Source organism: Gymnoscopelus microlampas (genome assembly GCF_963454915.1).
Source record: "Gymnoscopelus microlampas genome assembly, chromosome: 17".
Taxonomy (NCBI): Eukaryota; Metazoa; Chordata; class Actinopteri; order Myctophiformes; family Myctophidae; genus Gymnoscopelus; species Gymnoscopelus microlampas.
This window is the reverse complement of record NC_139954.1, coordinates 14,836,866-14,857,094: the sequence shown is the minus strand read 5'-3', so window position 1 is coordinate 14,857,094 and position 20,229 is coordinate 14,836,866. Positions and strand designations below refer to the sequence as shown.

At 39.8% G+C, this 20,229-nt stretch overlaps 1 protein-coding gene across 1 annotated transcript; it reads right to left on the bottom strand.

Moving 5' to 3' along the window:
* Positions 1-1,912: 1,912 nt before the first annotated feature.
* sctr (secretin receptor) lies at positions 1,913-18,149 on the bottom strand. Its single transcript, XM_084085525.1, has 14 exons — positions 18,024-18,149; positions 17,701-17,805; positions 16,812-16,929; positions 13,539-13,634; positions 12,513-12,610; positions 8,403-8,512; positions 7,370-7,502; positions 5,397-5,550; positions 4,846-4,906; positions 3,980-4,049; positions 3,504-3,595; positions 3,096-3,234; positions 2,307-2,348; positions 1,913-2,213 (listed from the first exon to the last, which is right to left on the bottom strand). The coding sequence occupies exons 2-14, from the start codon at positions 17,797-17,799 to the stop codon at positions 2,049-2,051; spliced, it is 1,377 nt and encodes a 458-aa protein (XP_083941651.1). The 5' UTR covers positions 17,800-17,805; positions 18,024-18,149; the 3' UTR covers positions 1,913-2,048.
* Between the last annotated feature and the right edge of the window lie 2,080 nt (positions 18,150-20,229).

The window sequence follows — 20,229 nt, the reverse complement described above, 5'->3', positions numbered from 1 at the left end:
ATTGTAATGCCAGATTTATACTTGCTTGTGCATTTTGCAACCAAAAATAGCCGATATAATATTTGAAGTATAATTCAGGCTTAAAACAGACTGTTGTTGGCTTATGTAGCATCCAGACACTGCTGCCAGTCATCATAACACAGCTAAACTTTTTGACCAACTGTATCACTTTAATGAAAATAGTGTTAACAGAGTTAACAGACTTACATAAAAACATCTGTCACTTCAAAACACTGTGACAATTTACAGTACATTTATTAAAAGTACAAAGATTAAAGGTCAGTTGATAATAAAAAGCTGCCCTGAAGGCTGTTATACCCCTGTTATCAGAATACTCAGACCTAGTACATGAACGAATACAAGGCAATAGCTTGAAGTTATGGGGTGTGTGTGTGTGTGTGTGTGTGTGTGTGTGTGTGTGTGTGTGTGTGTGTGTGTGTGTGTGTGTGTGTGTGTGTGTGTGTGTGTGTGTGTGTGTGTGTGTGTGTGTGTGTGTGTGTGTGAGCACAGTAGCGTTCTCATCTACAGTAGGCTACACACCAGACAGGAATGCACATACCATATATTTCCAAATAGTAGCCCTACCGCAAGTAGCCGTCCAATACCTAATACCCGCCGGGGGTCTGACACCATTTTGCATATTAAATGCCCTGTCCAAATAAACGCCCGGTCCGTGGAATCGCCGGGGCTATTACTAGCAGTTTCTTCAGCCTAATTTGAGTCCATGCAAACGCTGGGACTATTATTTGCAGTATCTTCAGCCTAATTTGAGTCCATGCAAACGCCAGGGCTATTATTTGCAGTTTCTTCAGCCTAATTAGAACTGTAACCAAATAATGGCCCGGTGCAGGCCGGTGCAAAAATAAATAAAAGCCTGCTGCAAATAGCCACCTGGTTCCTTTGAAGCACCTGGGGTCCAAATCAATTTTGCATATTAAATGCCCGGGCTACTATTGGAAATATACAGTGTTTGTCATAACTCACAACTATTTTTGTATTATTTGTTTTCATCCTGATCTATATCAAGTTCACACATTTGTTTTTTAAACTCACACAAACATTTTATGGTTAAACATCAATTAACAATATGGAATAGTGAGTCACTAAATAACAACAAACAAGGAGTGCACTACTATCATGTTTTCGCAAAAGTATTTTTTTTCAATGGGCAGTAAGATTTTTCATTCAGATTCTTTAGATTATCATTCACCTGGCTGTGTTCCTATGAATATGTACTGTATACACTGTACATTATGTTGCTGCTGTCAGCCAAGGACAGACCACAAGCTGATAGACAAGTATAGGACAAGTAGAGCAAAGTGTAGGCAATACTAGGCATGAGTGAGTAATGTGTGTGCTTGCAACAATTTATGTATGTTAACTAATTTGTATCATTTTGTATATGCATTTTGTATGTGAATGATGACTGAAAACAACCTAATGGAATGATTTGATGAGCAGAGCAATTGTGTGTGTGTGAGGGCTTTAAAGAGAGCACGTAAGTAGTTGATAATGGTGATGTAACTCCAAATGCTTATATCTTCAGTTGTTGCTCCAGTGATTAGAAATCGATATTCCCAAATAGTGTCCTCATTGACTTACATTGCACGGTAAAACAGGTCTCAAAGTCACTATTTTAGCAGATAAACTAACCTATACCAAAGTGTCATTTTGCTTTTAAAGAGACGGTGGGACAATATGGGAATGATTCATACTTTTCATACATTGAGGGGGGGGGGGGTTCCAGTGGGTCCCCAGCAAAATGTGTTAATACATTTAACCCCTTTATCCATAATGTATACATTGGCTATTCAAAAATAGCAGATATACAAGCTCACAGCGCGTCACTTCGTACCACACTGCGAGCTTGTACATCTGCTATTTTTTTTTTATCTTGAAAGTGTAGAATAATTTTGCATTTTTTTAACACAAATCTTCTCTTCTGGGTATCCCTGGCACAAAACCATTTCAGATGGGGGTCCGCTGGCCAAATACATATCAATTTGGGGGTCCTTGGCATGAAAACGTTTGAGAAACACTGTATTATATTATACCATGCTGGATTGGGCCGTGGTTGAGCCCCTGTTGAGCAGAGATGTGTTCGTGGGGTTCCCTCCACTCTGGCTCATGGAGCCACGCTGTCTCCCGGGCTCCATCTGCAGCCTGCGTTTCAGCCTCCACCTCCGCCATCGCCTCTGGATCTCATACTGCACCTGCAACCATGAAATGTGAATGTCTGTGAGGGTCCACACACCCTTCTGAATGCAGAGGTCGAGGGTTCAAACGAAGACAAAACGAGGCCTTACCTCTCCGTTTAGAAAGCAGTATAAAAACGCTACAACAAACCCCTGAAATTGAAAAGACAGGATCATTATGCAGCCTGTCCCGTTCACGTCACTGTACGCATTATGCAGTGTTGCCCGTTGTATTTTTCCAGAGAATATTTGCATGCATATAGTCAGAATACATACATTCAAACAACAAGTCTGTAGCACTTCCACTGCACTGTACAATTCTCAATGTTGATGTGAACGCACCATAATGGTGCGTTCGCACGGGCAGATTAAAAAATATAAAAAAATACCATTCATTTTCAATGGAAACCAGCGACATGAAGATATAAAGATACATCCAACGTTTGTAGCTGTAGCTCTAGCAACAAAGATACAAAGCTACAAATTCAAGTTGAGCAGGGTTCAACTTCCAGATACAAAGATACAAAGCTACAACTGTAGCTCCGATGTCTGCACGTTTGATGACGTCAGCGACCGCGTTGAGCAACACAGATACAAAGCAACACAGTGACAAAGATGCGGTGTATTTTTGTATCTTTTAATCTGCCCGTGAACGCACCATGAGGGTCCATTTGGCTCCATTTGTAGAGTTACAAATGGATACATTAAGCATTTTACTGTGTAGTTAGTTGTTAAGATAGTTGTATCCATTCATTCCATTCAGATGAGGACAGAGTACTACATTTTCCAGTGGCGACATTGTGTCTTTAAACGTCAAGCAACAGCTGCTGTGCCGCCCTATATAATCCAACCACCCATAGAAGAATGGTAATGAACTATAAAAGTGGCTTTTTACGGTACCTGTGTTGAGGCGAAAGCCAGCTCAATAAAGTTCCATATTTCATACAATGGCTCGTCGCCTTTATGGGGCAGGAAGGCAAAGAGGACATAGTGCAAACCGAAGAGCGCTACCAGGAGGAACGATGACTTGGCGAGCTTCCTGTTGTGGAGGACCAGACAGGGAAAACAGTACTACAGTTAGAGTTTGTGTGTGAACAGAGATGTTTCATTGCTAAAACGGGGTGTTTTAAAGCATCTTTAAGAGTTATTTTGCCAGAGAAGATGACATTTTGAATCCACATTTATGGTGGACAGGGTGTCATCCTCGGCCCCTCACACATTAGCTGCTTGTTCTGTCACAGATTATACATATCTTCTCCAGCATGCACTGTGGCTCTTTGTTCAAAACAGGTTGACCGATCGGCTGACCTATAGTGGTTGAACTCATTCCCAGGCATGTCTTGTGTTCTCAGCTTGGCTAGAAGTATTCGTATAATACAGAGGAAGAACGAAAGGTTCACCTGTAAAACAGTGCAGAACAGGTCAAAATATGAATTAATCTTTTAGATATTCTTTTTTATCTCAAGTAAAAATGTCTTGTATTATATTATCTGTATGCATATTAATGTCTTTTAAATTTTCAACTAAAGTACAGTAAACACAATACCCCAGTATCATAGCAACCATTGTTGTTGAGTATTGTTTGATTTTACCTTTATTTTACCAGGAAGTCACTTGAGATGATCTCTTTTTCAAGCAAGATTTATTTGTTGTAATGGTAAGGTGAACAGACCGATATACACATCCTCCCAATTTATCAACTTTACAATTTCTGCTTTATAAAAACAAAGTAATGTCTAATAGAAATAATATTTGTAAAACAGTGAAGTTTGTAGCCTACTAACTATGATGAAGAGCAGCACAGGAACTCTCAGAATCCACCAGATCCACTCATGACTTCTCGTCTCCCAGCATCTAGAATACATGCACATAAATACAAATATATAGCTTCATATGGAGACACCCATTTACAAAACATACAGTGGTGGAAAAAGTACTCAGTAGTATATCAAAACTGCAATGTAGAAATACTCTGTTACAAGTAAAAGTCCAGAATTCAAAATTGACTTAAGTAAAAGTATTGGTATCAAAATGTACTTAAAGTACCAAAAGTAGAAAGTACTCATTATGCAGAAGTCCTGTTTCACAAGTTATCATAATTATGTCTAAAATGTATTAAAGTCTTTTGAAAATAGCAGATCTACAGGCTCACAATGTGTCGCATCGTGATGCATTGTGAGCTTGTAGATCGGCTATTTTCAAATGGCCAAATGTACTCAAATATATTGAAAATAGCAGCTCTACAAGCTCACAATGTGATGCATCGCGATGCATTGTGAGCTTGTAGATTGGCTATTTTCAAATGGCCGAAATGTGCATAGGGCTGAAGTGGGTAATGTATGTTTTGTAATAATAATCAAAATCTACAAAGTAACTAGTAACTAGTTTTCAAATAATTATATATATATATAGTAAAAGTACAATATTTGCCTCTGAGATGTAGTGGAGTAGAAGTAAAAGTACTGAAAATTGGAAATACTCCAGTAAAGTAAAAATACCTAAATTGTACAGTCCAGTACTTGAGTAAATGTACTTGGCTACTTTACAACAAACATACGCATGCTACTATAAATAAGCAGTTCTTAATCATCAACAAGATCAGACAACTCATTTGACATAATACAGGTGAATATACTGTACAGGAACCTACCCCTCGTCTTCATGAAGGTACCTGGCCCAGGTCCACGCTATTATAATTACCATTGGACACCCTGGGGAGAAGACATGGTGATATTTGATAATTGGTGACATTATAATTAACGGATGTAAGTTGTATTGTTTAACTAACTGTTCCTGCTCTCACTGTATATGTTACTCAGGGGCTTACAGATGTATTACAAATTACCAGCATACTGGTTAGAGGGAAAGAGAACTCACACATATAGATACTTACATATATACAGTATATCAATAATGGCAGTAAAGTGAACAATACAGCATACAATTAGATACTGTGGGGTAGTATGTAAGACGGTTTGGCTCACTAGTGCTGGAGATGTTAATGACAACAAGAGAGGGTTGCATGTCTGCCTGATGAGGAGAGACTGACAGAAACACAGACAAAGCCAAAGCCAGCAGGGGGAAAACATCCAAAATAACAACACAGAAGAAAAATAGAGAACCAGCCAGTTGTGCTATCGCGACTTCCAGAGAATGTTTGACGAAAAACAAACACACTGAGGTCTGGTCCGACAGTCATACCCCAGCCAAATGTGATGTACCACCACAAGTGTCTCCTCCTGGAGAAGAGAGAGACACTGACCAGGCTGTACAGGTAGTGGCCCTCGGCCAGCAGCCAGCTGTAGTTGGCCATGATGCTGTAGTTGCACAGCGTCGTTGCAACTTTACAGCTCACCTGAGGGGGGCGGCAGAGGACAAAGAGGCAAAGTAATGTATAAGCACCTTTATGCCATATCATTATAGGGCATAGCAGTGGCGGCCTTTTTCTGGTTCCATCGTTCCAGACCACATTTATTTTTTCCCGTAGAGATTTCCAAAAATATTTATATCAATTAATTTAAGCCTAGAATCAAGCCATCCAGGATCCTGGTGAATCATGACCATAAAACATTTGTATAACATTTATATTTAACTAGAGTTTCGGGGGGCTACGCCCCCCTCAACCCCAGTCGCGCACGGGGCCCAGCGTGGCCGCGTGTATATTGGGGGACCCAAATCGCCGGAGTAAAACTGTGGAAAAGTTTAAAAAAAAAATAAAAAAAAATTGAAAAAAATATATTTTTGATGTTTGAGGGGGACCCCCGCGGACCCCCTGCTGGTCGACGGACCCCCTGTGGAGTGTTGGGACGCGCGGGGACCCCCCTGGAACATGGCGGACCATTTCGTTTTTTTTTTTTTCTTCATGAAGGTGGTTGCTTGTTGCTGGCGCTGGCTGTGCAAACCTGGCAGCCCAGCGCATGCTGCCGCACGTTACACCAGAAATGGTGCCTGGAGAAAATGGTGACCAAAAAAAAAGTTTGGAAAAAAAGGAAAAAACCCCCGCAGCGGCTGGCTGCTGTTGTGGTGATGAGGTCGTGCGCACGGTAAACGGTACGAAGCTGCCTCCCCTTCCGTTTTGTCCGACATTTGGTGAGTAGAATTAATTATGTTGCGCGGTGGAAAAGGTGTAGTGAGCAGTGAGATGTCCCCTACGCGAGGCGTAAATTCAGCGCGGCCGCCGTGGCGAGTCAGTTGGCGACATGTGGTCTGGCGGTGCGTTGTTTATTCGATAACAGAGCTGTGGGGTGTCGACACCGAGGGTGCGGAAGTCGGTCGCCATTTATATAGTTAGATAAATACCCTTGTTTCACGGTTTTCAATTTTCTTTTTTCACAGAATCAAACGTTTTATGGTCATGAATCACCAATATCCTGGATGGCTTGATTCTAGGCTTAAAATAATGGATATAAATATTTTTGGAAATCACTATGGGAAAAAATGAATGGGGGTCTGGAACAATGGAACCAGAAAATGGCCACCACTGCTATGCCCTATAGTCATATCCAAAGCAGCTTACAGCAGCTGGAGAGCGCAAGAATACTTTTAATACGAGAGGCTGCAGTAGAACTAGAGCCCTTGTCGGTGGAAGCTGTTATTCATTTAGTTAAGTAGTATTAAAACAGATCATCAGTGGTCAATTTGAGTTGCTGAGCCAGGACTTAGGTTATTTACACTACAAATGTTATTTACACAACAAAGATGTTGGGCTGGGTTGACTGAACATGATGTACACTTTAAACAAACATGCTGGGCTCCGTGTGTCACAGTAGAAAAGGGAACATTTGGAAAAATTCCATTCCAAAATTGTATAAAATTGAATTTTATACAATTTTATCCAACACAAAAGATGCATAAAAGGAGTCTCATATGTGCAGGCTTTGCTCTTGATGTCTGTTATCACATTTTTATCCAAATTACCTTTAACTCAGGAAGTGATAATAATCATCATGTTAAAATCAAATCAATGCAACTTTAATAGAGGCCTTTTGAACCGGAGCAGTTTTCAGAGTAGGATAGGGACCAATCTCAATCGGTTTCTAAAAGCTGCACCTCGGGATGTCTTGATGGTGCAGTCACCTAATGTGTGGATCATGTTCCCAATCAGAAATACATAATACATCATCTTAAAAACAACAACAGTGTGTGGACAGAATGGTAGAGGCGGAAGTAGACACCGGGTAGACGCCACAGTGAAAGTGGTCCTCGGACGAGAAGAGGACAGAGTCCCTGATGAAGATGAACACCGCTCTGAGGATGAAGGAGAGGAACAGCTGGATGTGGACAAAGTTGCGTGTGCAGTGGAGCCGCCTGAGGAAACAGCGACACAAAATAGCAAGTTAGTATTTCTAATTGAACAGTAAATTCACAGTAAAATCCTCAGTGTTCATTTAAAGCAGCACTATGTAACTTTTCTCTTCTACCCCGGATTTGAACTGGGTTTCCTGCGTAAGTGCTGACATTTTTACCATTGAGCTATAATAGAGCCTACCTGCTTGCTCTGGGGATAAATTGAATCTTGACATTTAGTGTAAGATCCTGTGTCTAGGTGAGACATGACCTTTGACACGATCTAAATGTCTCGTTTAGATCGTGTTATAATGTATTAAAATACTTTACCATACAGATTGGACAGAACTATATTTCATTCATTAAAAAAGAATTACATATGGCTTTTACTCTGTAAATTGTGCAATATCAGAGTTACAAATGTATACATTAACATAGATGTTTTTACTGTGTAGTCAATATCAAGACAAATCAATCTAGGAAAATCTAAAATTCCCATTAAATATCAGACTTTGACTCACAGTACCGTTTGTAAACTAATAATTTTTGGCACTTTAAATTTGTCAGTATCTTAAAATAGGGGCTTATTTTTATGTTTACACTGCAAACATTAGTAGTGCCAACAAACCTCATGTTCATGGAAGTTATGTTACATAGTGACAGTTCTTCCATCCTAAACTAATTGATTACAATTCACAGTGATTTCTTTTTTTTTTATCTTAACACAAATAAATCCCTATGTGAACAAATCTCATGGTCAAAAATACTGACCTAATCAGAAATACTATTTAGAGCTTTCTTCAGTACAGTACAGATTACATAATATGAAAGGTCAATGGTGAGAGTAAACATGCAATCTGCTCATCCATTATACCCAGCCCTCGTTATACTTGAGGGAATGAGGCACGTTTAAATACAAACCTGAAAAAAAAGAGAATTGTAACAGCGATGGTGAGGGATGCCAGGGAGGCCGCGTAGCCCACAGAATACATGATCTGCACATACAGGAAGTACTTGCGAGATCTGGGGGCCTGTGGACACGGATACAGCAATGTCAGCATTACTGGCGTGATCACAGAGGCAAAGACTATGCATGATGATGAACATACAGTATACCCAAGTGTATAATGCAAACATGCTATATCTGTGGTTTCGAGGAAGACAGAAGCCGAAAGAGTGAAGAAAGAGAATGACAGAAAGGTATATAAGTAGTACCACCTGGGTTCGAACCCTCGTCTCCCACATGGGAAACCAAATATCCCCCCTGTGTGCATATGTATGTGCATATTTGTATACGTTAGACAGAAAGAGGAGAAAGACAGAGAGCATGCAAGTTTATATAACTGTTAGTGTACGTGTACTTTTGAAAGTAAAAGTGTCAGAAACAGAAAGGGAGACAATGTATTATGTTATTATGCAAGTAAAGTATGCATTGCTATACTGTGCGTGTACAGTATGTTGTGAGAGAAACATAGCGAGTGCATATGCACGAGCATGTGAATATGTACGTGAGTCTGTACCTTTGATTTATATAGAGACATGGAGACAAAGACTAGGAGGGGATGATGAGAGAATGCATTCCTGTGTGTGTGTGTGTGTGTGTGTGTGTGTGTGTGTGTGTGTGTGTGTGTGTGTGTGTGTGTGTGTGTGTGTGTGTGTGTGTGTGTGTGTGTGAGAGAGACAGACAGACAGACATGTTGATGAATTGAATACCTAGGACCCCAATGGAAACAAGACCGCAAGGACTTTTTTGGTGTTATCCTTTTAGACAAAGTGTTTGACTGTACTCGTGCTGTTTTCACATTTCTGTCTAATAAAATATTCAATCAATCAAAACAAATAGATAGATAGATAGATCTGCGAGGCAGATAAAGACAGCATACAGGGAAAGACAAAGAAAAAGAGAACAAAAGTGGATGATGTATAAACTGTCTATGTGTTAAATCACACTGGTTAAGCACTGCTGTCCTTGCTGCAGGAAGACTGCACTCAGCAGAGGCTAGGAGGAGAAGCTGACAACAACCAGATCACTACAGGGTATGATTTACACTTTTATTCCACTTCTCTCCAGCCCAAACACAAGGGTGGGATTTGGCCGGGGCCGGATGGCACTTGACCGCATCGCTGAGGTCAACGTACTGTATGTGGTTCCATCCATTTTACATACTGCAGCTCTGATAGAAGTCACACCAGGTGATGGTGAAGTGGAGTCATAATCGGCACAGTAGCAGAGCAGCAGCGCACCTTGAGCGTGGTGATCTAGTGCGGGCGATGGAGCGTTTCAGCATGGGGATGCTGAAACATTCGCTGAAACAGACTCATGGATTGATGTATTTCTCTCTTCAATTACTTTTTTGATATTTTTCGTTACCTCTGAGCCACAACTTGAAAATATTAATTTGTAATTAGAAATTTAAAAAAAATTATCACTCTTTTTGTTGAATTTGTATACGCACTTTAACCCAGTCCCGTGTCTCCATTGTATGGCCTAATTATCCAGAAATGCACTTGAGATCATCTAAATCAAAAAGTAAAAGAAATAATAACAATGAAGGCTATCACACACTATTTAGACGCTTCATAGCTATTGCCGTTTGCAAAATGAAACAAAAGAAAGAGAGTAAATGAGACACACGAGGCAGTGGAAGGATAACGAGCAGCAACACAGTGAGGAGGAAGGGATTCACTGAGTGATTCTCTGCTCACTGGATGTCACGCTGTTCATCCTCGTCAATAAATCATTAACCACGCTCTCTAAATCCAACATGTTTATGTCCTCGGATCTCAGCCCGCTTATCTTCACATCACTCACTGTCTGTGTCCTAAACACTTTAGCTGATACATTTGCCATACCAGCTGGGCCAAGGAAGAACAAACTCCTTTGCTGTAGTGTAGATCATTGGTTCTCAAAGTGGGGTCCGGGGACCCCCAGGGGTCCTTGGGGCCGTTCCAGGGGCAAAATGTGTTAATATAGCATCACAATAGTTTTAACCACTTTTATACTTTGGCTATTCAAAAATAGCAGATATACAAGCTCATAGCGCGGCACCGAGTGCCACACTATGAGCTTGTATATCTGCTATTTTTTGAAAAAAACTCTTCTTTTTTTTGCAAATCTTTGAATATAATATTTTTCAAGGCGAACATTTGTAACTCAAATTCTTGCTCCTGGGGGTCCCTGGAACAACATATTTTGACATGGGAGTCCGCGGCTAAACACATATCATTTTGGGGGTGACATGAAAAGGTTTGCGAACCACTGGTGTAGATGCTTGACTAAACTTTAAAACGAGCTGTCTTGAGCAGGTATGAAAGTGGAAATATCATTGGTTATACATAATACATAAACCACCATAAATGTCTTTATCGAGGAAGAAGAAGAAAAAGGGAAGTTGTAGAAGTTTCACTAATCATCGTACTGTAGCAGGAGTAACTGCAGTAGTAGTTTTAGATGAAGCAATAACAGTATGTAGTAGTGGTGGTAGTAACAATAAATGGTCATAGAAGTAGCTTTAGGAAAAATACAAAGTAATCTGTGTGTGTAATAGTGGTGGAAGCTGTTAAGAATTTTCTGATATCTTTCATTAACTAACAGACTAACGGTTGACATCCCTAGTAAGGATTTGTCTAAATTTGAACTTTAAAAAAAAACTGTGCACCACATGAAACTCTGTATTGTTGGACACTAATTAAACATTCTGTGAGTCCATCTACAGGTGGTGTCATCAGCCCTGAAAACAATCTGCAGGTGCCAGTCTCCAAATGGAGCGGGGAATTTCCAAAACATGCATGCAGAAAGGGCTACCACTTGGAGAGACAAGTACACTGTCTGCCCTTTTTGCCTATTTATGAATGCCGTGTGGCAGAGGCTGCACTGCCCTCTGATTCCCAGTCACTGAGAGCTTATCCCATAGCAGTCGTAACATCAACAACCCCACATGACCTCATCTGCAAGGCTAGAGGGCTGTTGAATGAGCCTCACAGTTCAAAGGACCACAGTGGAAATAAAAGCCTTTTATCCTTTTGACAGATACTATTATGTACAAATATATGTTTTTGCATTTGCATTTTTGTCAGTAAAGATGTCAATCAAAAATAAAATACAATCTAAGATTTTCAACAGCTCTCAAAAACGTTCAAAAATAGCGAAAATAATGTTTGCTATTATTTTAAAAATAACTCAAATAAATGCTCACAGCTCACAACGCGACACGCTGTGAGCTAGTAGATCTGCTATACTAGCTATTGACATACAACATATTATAGGATTGACGTGTTTGTGTTGCGGGGCGGCCATAGCAGCTGGACGGCCATGGCTGAATGGCCGACTGCGAATCATAAGGTCGCTGGTTAGCTCCCCAGCCTACACAGACTATGTGTCAGAGTGCTCTGGAGCAAGACTCTTTACCCTTAAATGCTCCTTGGGCACTTAAAAACCCCAGCATCCGTATTGTGGGGAGAGCTTTCGCAGAAAATAGCAGATCGACAACGCGTCGCAGAAAGCTTTCCCCACAATAACAAAAAAAAAACTGAAAATACACTAGCATAGAGCAGCCCTGAGGGACAATCCGCTTACCCATATGGGGTTTAAGTGGTTAACAGTCCTCTCTGCACCTAATAGTTAGGATGGGTAAATGCAGAGGACACATTTCCCATGCGTGCAAATGTACAGTGACAAACAAATACAATGCAAGAGTGGGGCCTAAATTAAAATCATTATAAAACTTTTTGTGTTGCTATTAGATATTTTTGTTAAGACAACTGCAAATTCTTTATTCTGAACTTTTGATTTAGGGAGATTGAAGTTCTATACTGTAATCAGCTAAATAATTCAGTGCTTTTAATGCCACCTGTCTTTATTATTATTTATTTTTTTAATAGCCAATGCAAAAATCTAAAATGACACATGCTCTACCAGTTTTAATGGCTTAAACCTGTGATCATGCTGAAAGCTAAATAAACATTATACTCTGACAGTATGGACACAGGTGTCATAGTAGTGTAAGTACCAGTGAAACCATAGTAGCTTACCTCAGAGAGACTCTCATTGAAGCCGAACTCGCAGGCTATCTCATGGGAAGGGTATGGTTCAGTCCAGCCATGTTCTGTGCAGTTTTTAAACACTCTCCCTGGAGAGCGAGACAGGAGAATTTTTTTAGTGGCCGGGCTATATGTCATTTATACAGGCATATCTGTTACACTTAAATTTATAGTACAAACGTCCATGTGATCCCATAAAGAATTGCAAAAACAACATTCTGAAGTGAGAGGACCCTCAGGGAATGCTTGGAGAATGATTAAATAATGTATTCAAATGAACATTCGAATGGAGGGATATTCAAACGGATTTCAGTGGTTGTTTTTCTTTTACTTTTCTCACAGGAAACAGTGCCCTGCACCCTGTGCTGTTGAGCATAGCAGTATAAGTGCAAGCAGCTGTAACTACTGTACTATTTTACATCTTTTTTAAATGTCAAGTGTTATGTGTAGTGTTTAGAATCCATTTCAACAAATGTACTTTGCTTAAAGGCTGCTTATAATGTACTGTCCTCTTCTGCACAACACAAAATACTTTAAGCAGAGATTAACTCATTTTTATCAACTTCTCAACAGTGCCTATAAGGTTGCTAATATTTGGTCTGTTTTTTGTTTTTTTACAGTATACAAAGTACATCCTAATTTATCCACTTGTAACTCCAAAAGTGTATACGTTTGTACCTGCTTGAAGTTAACCCATTAAAAGCGGGAAAGCATCCGTTTCATTTTAGATTTTAGTTGTTAGCTATTCAAAAATAGCAGATCTACAAGCTCACAAGCTGCGAGCTTGTACATCTGCAATTTTTGTGTTTGAAAAAAATTTAATAATTTTGAATTTTTCTGGGGGTCCCTGGCACAAAATGTTTTTAGATGGGGGTCCGCGGCCATATATATACCAATTTGGGGGTCCACGTCACGAAAAAGAACAATTTTCAGGATTTTTTGTTTAGAGGTGTCATGTAGTAAGGTCAATGACAGGACACTCATCTACAGTAGGGTTAAAGTATGTCCACCACTAACCTGTAGGGTGTAGGAACTTGGGACAGGGTTGAGACACCACCTCTCCTTCAACAGCATGGGGCCAGCAGTTCAAGTGGTCCCAAAGACCTCTGCACTCTGCTTGAGAGATAACCAACACATAATAGATATTCACGTTTACATTAATAACTATTGTCCGTCATCTTTATCGTTATTGTACAAAAGTTGCAAAAATCACACAAGTATGACATATGTGTCCTCCAAATTCAGACACGCATGTCACCATGGATTTTTGTGGCCGGAAAATCTACATGTGAAAGCCACGTAGCGGCCTAAAAAAAAAAAGTCTTTTTAGTTTAATTTAAGTGTAGCGGTTGTATTCATGTTATATTACCTGAGACAGAGTTTCTCTGGCGCAACAATAAGTCACTAGGTCACCAATATCGATAATATCGTATTCGTTTACAGTATGTTTAGAGAAGTGTTTCACTATGCGATGAGAGTGATTTTGTTTGGTAGACCTATATTTATGTAGACCTTTCATAGGGGGGAAATTCTGCTTGAGCTTCACCCAGCTGATGGCTGCTCAGATGGCCATGATGGGCACTCAGGGGGGGGGCTGTTAAGGGTTAAATGTTTTTTTCAGGGACACGGGCGGGTCAGGAGGTGAACCGATGACCTTCTGATTACCAGAAGGCCTCCCTACCCACTCAACTACGACTGCCCCAAATTGAATCACTTCTGGTTCTTTGCTCACAGAGCACAAGCTACAGATAAAGATGTTTGGCAATAACATACGGTACAGTATACAGTAACTATACAAGCTTCTACCAAAATGTAACTTTGCTTTAAAGGGACTTTGCTCATGTACTAATCAACAGTGACTTGCAATAAATACAGAACATTTATATTTTAGGCATTTTGCTTTTTTATGAGACGTACAAGAAGTGCAAATTTGGAATTAGCTTTGATCCCTATACCACCAACATTACAAGATATAGTGCCCAGAAAATATTTCTATGATCCTAGAGGATCCAAAAAGGGGGGAAAGGAGAACAGCAGGAGAACCCCATCTCTCCAGCTCTTCAGTAAACAGAATGTTTTTTTTAGGTTGGTATACAAAATGTATCTAATCAGGACAGAGAACTCCTAGAGGATAAAGTGGAAGTGATGAAACCTGAAAAAGTATTTTCTTGTTACTAAAGCGCTGCAGAGATGGGAAGACCCCTGTTACTGAACAAACACTCTATAGTAGGTAATGATTACTACAAGAATATATAGCTTTAACCTTTTAACCAAAACCACACTTTTTACAAAAACTCACACCCCCTTTAACACTGGAAGCTGCTGCTCAATAAAACCATATTACATTTCTAGCCACTTTCCAATTTCTACTCCACTGGAACAAATGGGCAGTAAAGGCCCTACTCAACAGCATCTCAGTTGTTCAAGAAGTGGGGTAGAGTTTCACGATGACTTTACACCAATCTGTCCAGTTACTCGAACTGACAATAAACCTACTTTCAGTATGTAGCTTAAGAGTTAAGTTCTTTGTTGATGAAAAATTATATCTTGATATCCTATAAATATTTTCCCTCTTGAGCCACAAGATTTACAAATACATAGTTAAATTGTAAAAAACTTTCATTTTTGTCTTTCAAAATGATATGCCGTGTTTTTGGAAATAAAGTACGCATTTCCTCTAAAGACTACTGCTATTTCTGAGGCCTATTCTTTTGAAGCTTTTTGCTAATGCACTTTATTCGGTTCTTAAGTCTGACGTAATTTTGTAGTCCGATGTCACGTCCGGGTCCAAAAGGCACCAGCGCCGTCCACTCTTCATTGTAAACAACATGTTGGAACCCGTAAATCTTTTTACAATAACCTCCTTTTTCAGAAATGAACCATTGAGGGTTAATAAGGGTCTTAATGCTAATATCATAGAAGTACAAAGTATTTATTTATTATTATGATTTAACATTATTATTATTAACATTAAAACACTTGGACCCGGAAGTTATTCTAGCGGGGCGCAACGTCACGTCTTAACAATCGAATGGCCTTAATCTTCCCCTAAAAATCGCTCTTTTGAAAAACAAATGTATCTTGATACTATGTTTGCACATCTCTTTGTGCTATCTCTCTTTGTGTTCCAACATCAAATCTGTTACACTAAACTAAGACAGCAAGTGCATGACTTATTAGGCCCAACTGAAGGTGGCTGCCAGCTGGCCCCAAACACACGTTAACCAAACTAAAGAGACAAATGCAAATTCCTCTGTGTGATGTGTTTGCCTCTAAAGATAGTTCCCTTCTCAGTCACCTTCAAAAAGTTTTTTTGCTTATGATGTACCCATGCATGGATGAATTGCAGAGCTGTGCATCCTGACAGCTCTGGCTTCAGGCAAATTGCCTGTGTCTGCTTTTTACACTCTTGCACTCTTACATTGTCAATGCAACTTGTCTATAATTTGACAAGTCACATTAAAAATCCCAAAATATCAGAATGTTGTCAAAATTCTGTCAATAGATGGGTATGAAAATTAGGGAATTATTGAGCAAATGGATAGGCCGATTAAACCAGGTGTAATTTTACACAAACACATCTTATATAGCCCTAGGTAATAATTAAACCATACACACTCAACACATGGTATTATTATGGACATATCTGCTGGACAGTGGCGCCCCAGTCCCATGGGCAATATGAAATAACAACGCTTTAAGACAACAAACCAATAATACTTTCACTGATTCGACCAATTTAAACACAATCCTCGCCACATTCTCTCATATTTTCTACCGACACAGGAGGGAAAACCATAGCAACATAAGTTTTCTGTGTTGCAAATCAAATTAGTTGACAGTTTATGCTATTACCTCCTGCTGTAATGGGAGATGGTACATTGCTTTCCCTCTGATCACGTTAGGGCGAAAATGACCATAGCCCGCCAGGAGCAGAACGTTTATGGTGCGTTATATTAATCATAGTTCTTCTCCGCATCTCCAGGCTCCTAAAGAGCAAGGGCAACCTTTAGAAATAACCTGTCCTGAACATGGCTTATTGTTAGCCTTGGATCAAGACTTTGATTCTCGATTCTGACAGAATCAATAAAAGAAATCTATGAAGGTCTTGATCCAAGGCTACCTTCTTAAGACACGATAAAATAGGCTAGTCTTATAAAATAGTCTTCTACTGCTATTGACTGTATCTGTTTGGACTGTTTCTTCACCCAATTCCCCCTCATGATAAGAGACTTTATTGATAGAACTGAGGCATATTCCATCAAAAACTGTTTCATATAACTTGCTTGCCTTTCCCGGAGCTTGTAGTGGTTCTGTTGAGTTTCAGTAGTTCCATACAGTCTACTTCATCTTGGAGGAAAATATAGTAGGGATCGCATTCAGGAGGAATGGCTTTCACCAGCAAACACTGAATAAAAGAAATGTGGAGAAAGAAAGGTTGAAAGTGTGAAATGGCATATTAACTGATAATATAGAAGAAAAACATGCAGCTATCTTGCATTTAGATTTTCCATTCATTCATGGCACTGGTGGTAGGCTGTCTACATTCGTACTCATATATAACATTTTTCACAAGTCACAAAGGATGCAAAGTTTCTGTTGTAAGCTATAAACAGTTGTGTAAAATAAGAAGTACATCTACTCAAGTACTGTACTTAAGTCAAATGTATTTTTACTTTACATTGTTCAATACTTTTACTTCTACTCCACTACACCTCAGAGGCAAATATTATATTTTTTACTCCACTACAATTATATGAACACTTTAATTACTAGTTATTTTTGAGATTTTGATTATTATTTCAAAACATACCCACTTCAGCCCTATATTCCAGCTATTTGAAAATAGCTGGTCAACAAGCTCACAATGCCACAGTTATGAGCTGGTAGATCTGCTATTTTCAAAATATCTTAATACATTTTATACATATGATACCTTTTGAAAACGGGACATTCTGCATAATGATTACTTTGACTTTTGGTACTGTATGTTTTGATGCCAATACTTTTGTAGGCTACTTTTACTCGAGTACATTTTGATTAACGGACTTTTACTTCTTTAATAGTATTTCTACATTGCAGCTATGTATTGTATTGATACTTTTACTTTACTTTCACTACTTAATTAATTTATTAATTTAGTACTTTTTCAACCAGGCTATAAAAGGCATTAACTCACCGGGGAATAGACCAACTCCAGAAGAAAAACTAGACGCACTAATTCGCCGGGAATCCACATGGAGAATCCAAATGGAGATGTCATTGATAATTCACCCATTATAGCCTAAGCAAACGGATAAAGATTTTTTTTTAATTGAGCGTTGGTGCACCAGCAGTGTAGCCTACAGGAGAACGTGAAGTTTAGGTTTGCAGGCAATGATACATAATACTTTTTTTTTTAAATCGCGACAGCATGGAAGGGAGTTTATATTTATGGAAGTCAGATTAAAAAAATGAAAAAAGTTCGATTTTCCTGCAGGTTCGGTTTCAGTTCAGTCTCACCTCAAACTGAGTAGATTCAGCAGCAGCAGCAGGTCGCTGTTGCCTCACATAATCGCAGACCTTGTTTGGTACAAAACGGCAAGTTCGGCAACATATCGGTATTAAAGTAACCTCGCGTCACCAGACTTTCCACCAGGGAGGAAAAGTATTAAAGTCAATCAGCATAAAGAAATAAATAATATCGCTGGTATGGCGTGCACTGTCTGCCGCTGTGGCACAGATGGATTGGATATCATAGGCTACAGGTGTGTGTGTGTGTGTGTGTGTGTGTGTGTGTCACAGTGTGTGTGTGTGTGTGTGTGTGTGTGTGTGTGTGTGTGTGTGTGTGTGTGTATGTGTGTGTGTGTTTGCGCGCGCGCGCGCGTGCGTGCGTGCGTGCGTGCGTGTGCGTGTGTGTGTGAGAGTGAGATCCCTCCTCCGGCGTTAATTGCTTGCTGTCCTGTTCAGACTCTACTCGACTGAACACATCTTCTCTGGTGATTTTATTATTAGCCTCCAGTTAAGTGGCTCACAGTGGAGGCAGGCAGTGCAACGCAAATTATGTGTATGGTCCACTCCACAGGATTGTAAACAAGGTGGTATCCAGTGGTGGAAAAAAGTAGGCTATTCACACTTTTTTACTTAAGTAAAAGTATCAATACTGCAATGTAGAAATTCTCAGTTACAAGTTAAAGTAAGGGATTCAAAATGTACTTAAAGTACCAAAAGTGAATGTCCCATTTCACAAGTTTTCAAATGTATAAAACATTTTTGCCCCTGAGATGAAGTGGAGTAGAAGTATAAGTACTGGAACAAGCACAGGAACTCCTGAACAGAGTGGAGTTAGAGTGTGCCAAGGTTGGCCTAAGAAAACTGAGGTCATCACCTATAACATAACATCTTACCGGAACATCCACCTCTGACAACAACAGAAGGCACACTGTGCTTAAGGAAGTCATAGACTTCAAGTACCTGGGCTCATGCGGATCATCTCAACCAAGCAAGATCAGAGCGATTTACAGTATAAGCAAGCACAACACAAATACATAGCAATAGTAATCTAGGATCATAGGTAAACCAATAACCTATATCATCAGTCTAACAATAGAATATCCAAATAATCAATAATCTGTACATTAAAACAATATGCTACACACTGTATACAGGATGCCTGGTCAACAATGTCCATGTTCTTAGCTATTTCAGCTGTCTACTACTTGTTGAAATTGTATAAATGGTAAATGGTGCATTTATATAGTGCTTCTATCCGAAGCGCTTTACATTGATTGTGCCATTAACCCATTCACACACACATGGTGGAGGAAACCATGCAAGGCACCAACCTGCTCATCGGGAGCAATTAGGGGTTCAGTGTCTTGCTCAAGGACACTTCGACACTAACTCTAGGGGAGCACCTCAGCCCGGGATCGAACTGGGGCCCTTGCGGTTTTCCAGTTCACTCTACCCGGCCACTCTACCCCTGAGCCACTGCCGCCCACCATTTTTACCATTTACCTATTAATGAATACATTCATTATTGATCATATTGTTCTGTATGTCTCTGCGGGACCCCCCAGGGGTCTTTGAAGGGGTTCCAGGGGGGTAAAAGTAGTTAATATAGCATGAAAATCTGTTTAACCACTTTAACCCTATTTTATACTAAGGCTGTACTGAAAATTTGAATACATTTTGAAAACTTTTACACAGATCTTCAATAAGGCTATGGGGGTCCCTGGCACAAATGATTTTCAAATGGGGTTCCACGGCCAAATCCAATCTGGAGGTCCTTGACATGTTTGAGAATGAGAACCACTGCCTTAACCTGTGCTGTCTGTGTTAGGTTCTGATATTTAACTGCAGTGTTTTACTGCAGAAAGGCAGAAAACCCACATTTATTACAACACTGTAAGTAGCACTTGACAGTGACACATTGATGAATCTGGATGAAGTGACTGTAAGAGGGATGCCTATGACTGATGCACACCATGTCATAGAGCACACCCATTACATTATCACATGTTATCTCCGGTTTCCCTTTTACGATAAGTCTGTTGACTTTCTCATTGTCAGATAGGTGGATGATTTGTAGGTCTTATAATCAATGCAGTCTAAAATAGCATCTGCAGAGGGAAGCTGTACGAAGAATGAGGAAGGAGCCTGGTTGGGGCCTCATACATGTTGCATTTTACTCTAACTACTGTATGCTCATATCCAGCTTAATGTAACC

Excerpts from the sequence above, each read along its gene's own strand:
- sctr (XM_084085525.1), bottom strand. The coding sequence starts at position 17,799 with ATGGGTGAATTATCAATGACATCTCCATTTGGATTCTCCATGTGGATT. Across the intron at positions 16,930-17,700 it reads TGGAGTTGGTCTATTCCCCG|TGTTTGCTGGTGAAAGCCAT; the intron begins GTGAGTTAATGC and ends TCTTTTATTCAG. Across the intron at positions 4,050-4,845 it reads TACCTTCATGAAGACGAGGG|ATGCTGGGAGACGAGAAGTC; the intron begins GTAGGTTCCTGT and ends CATGTATTCTAG.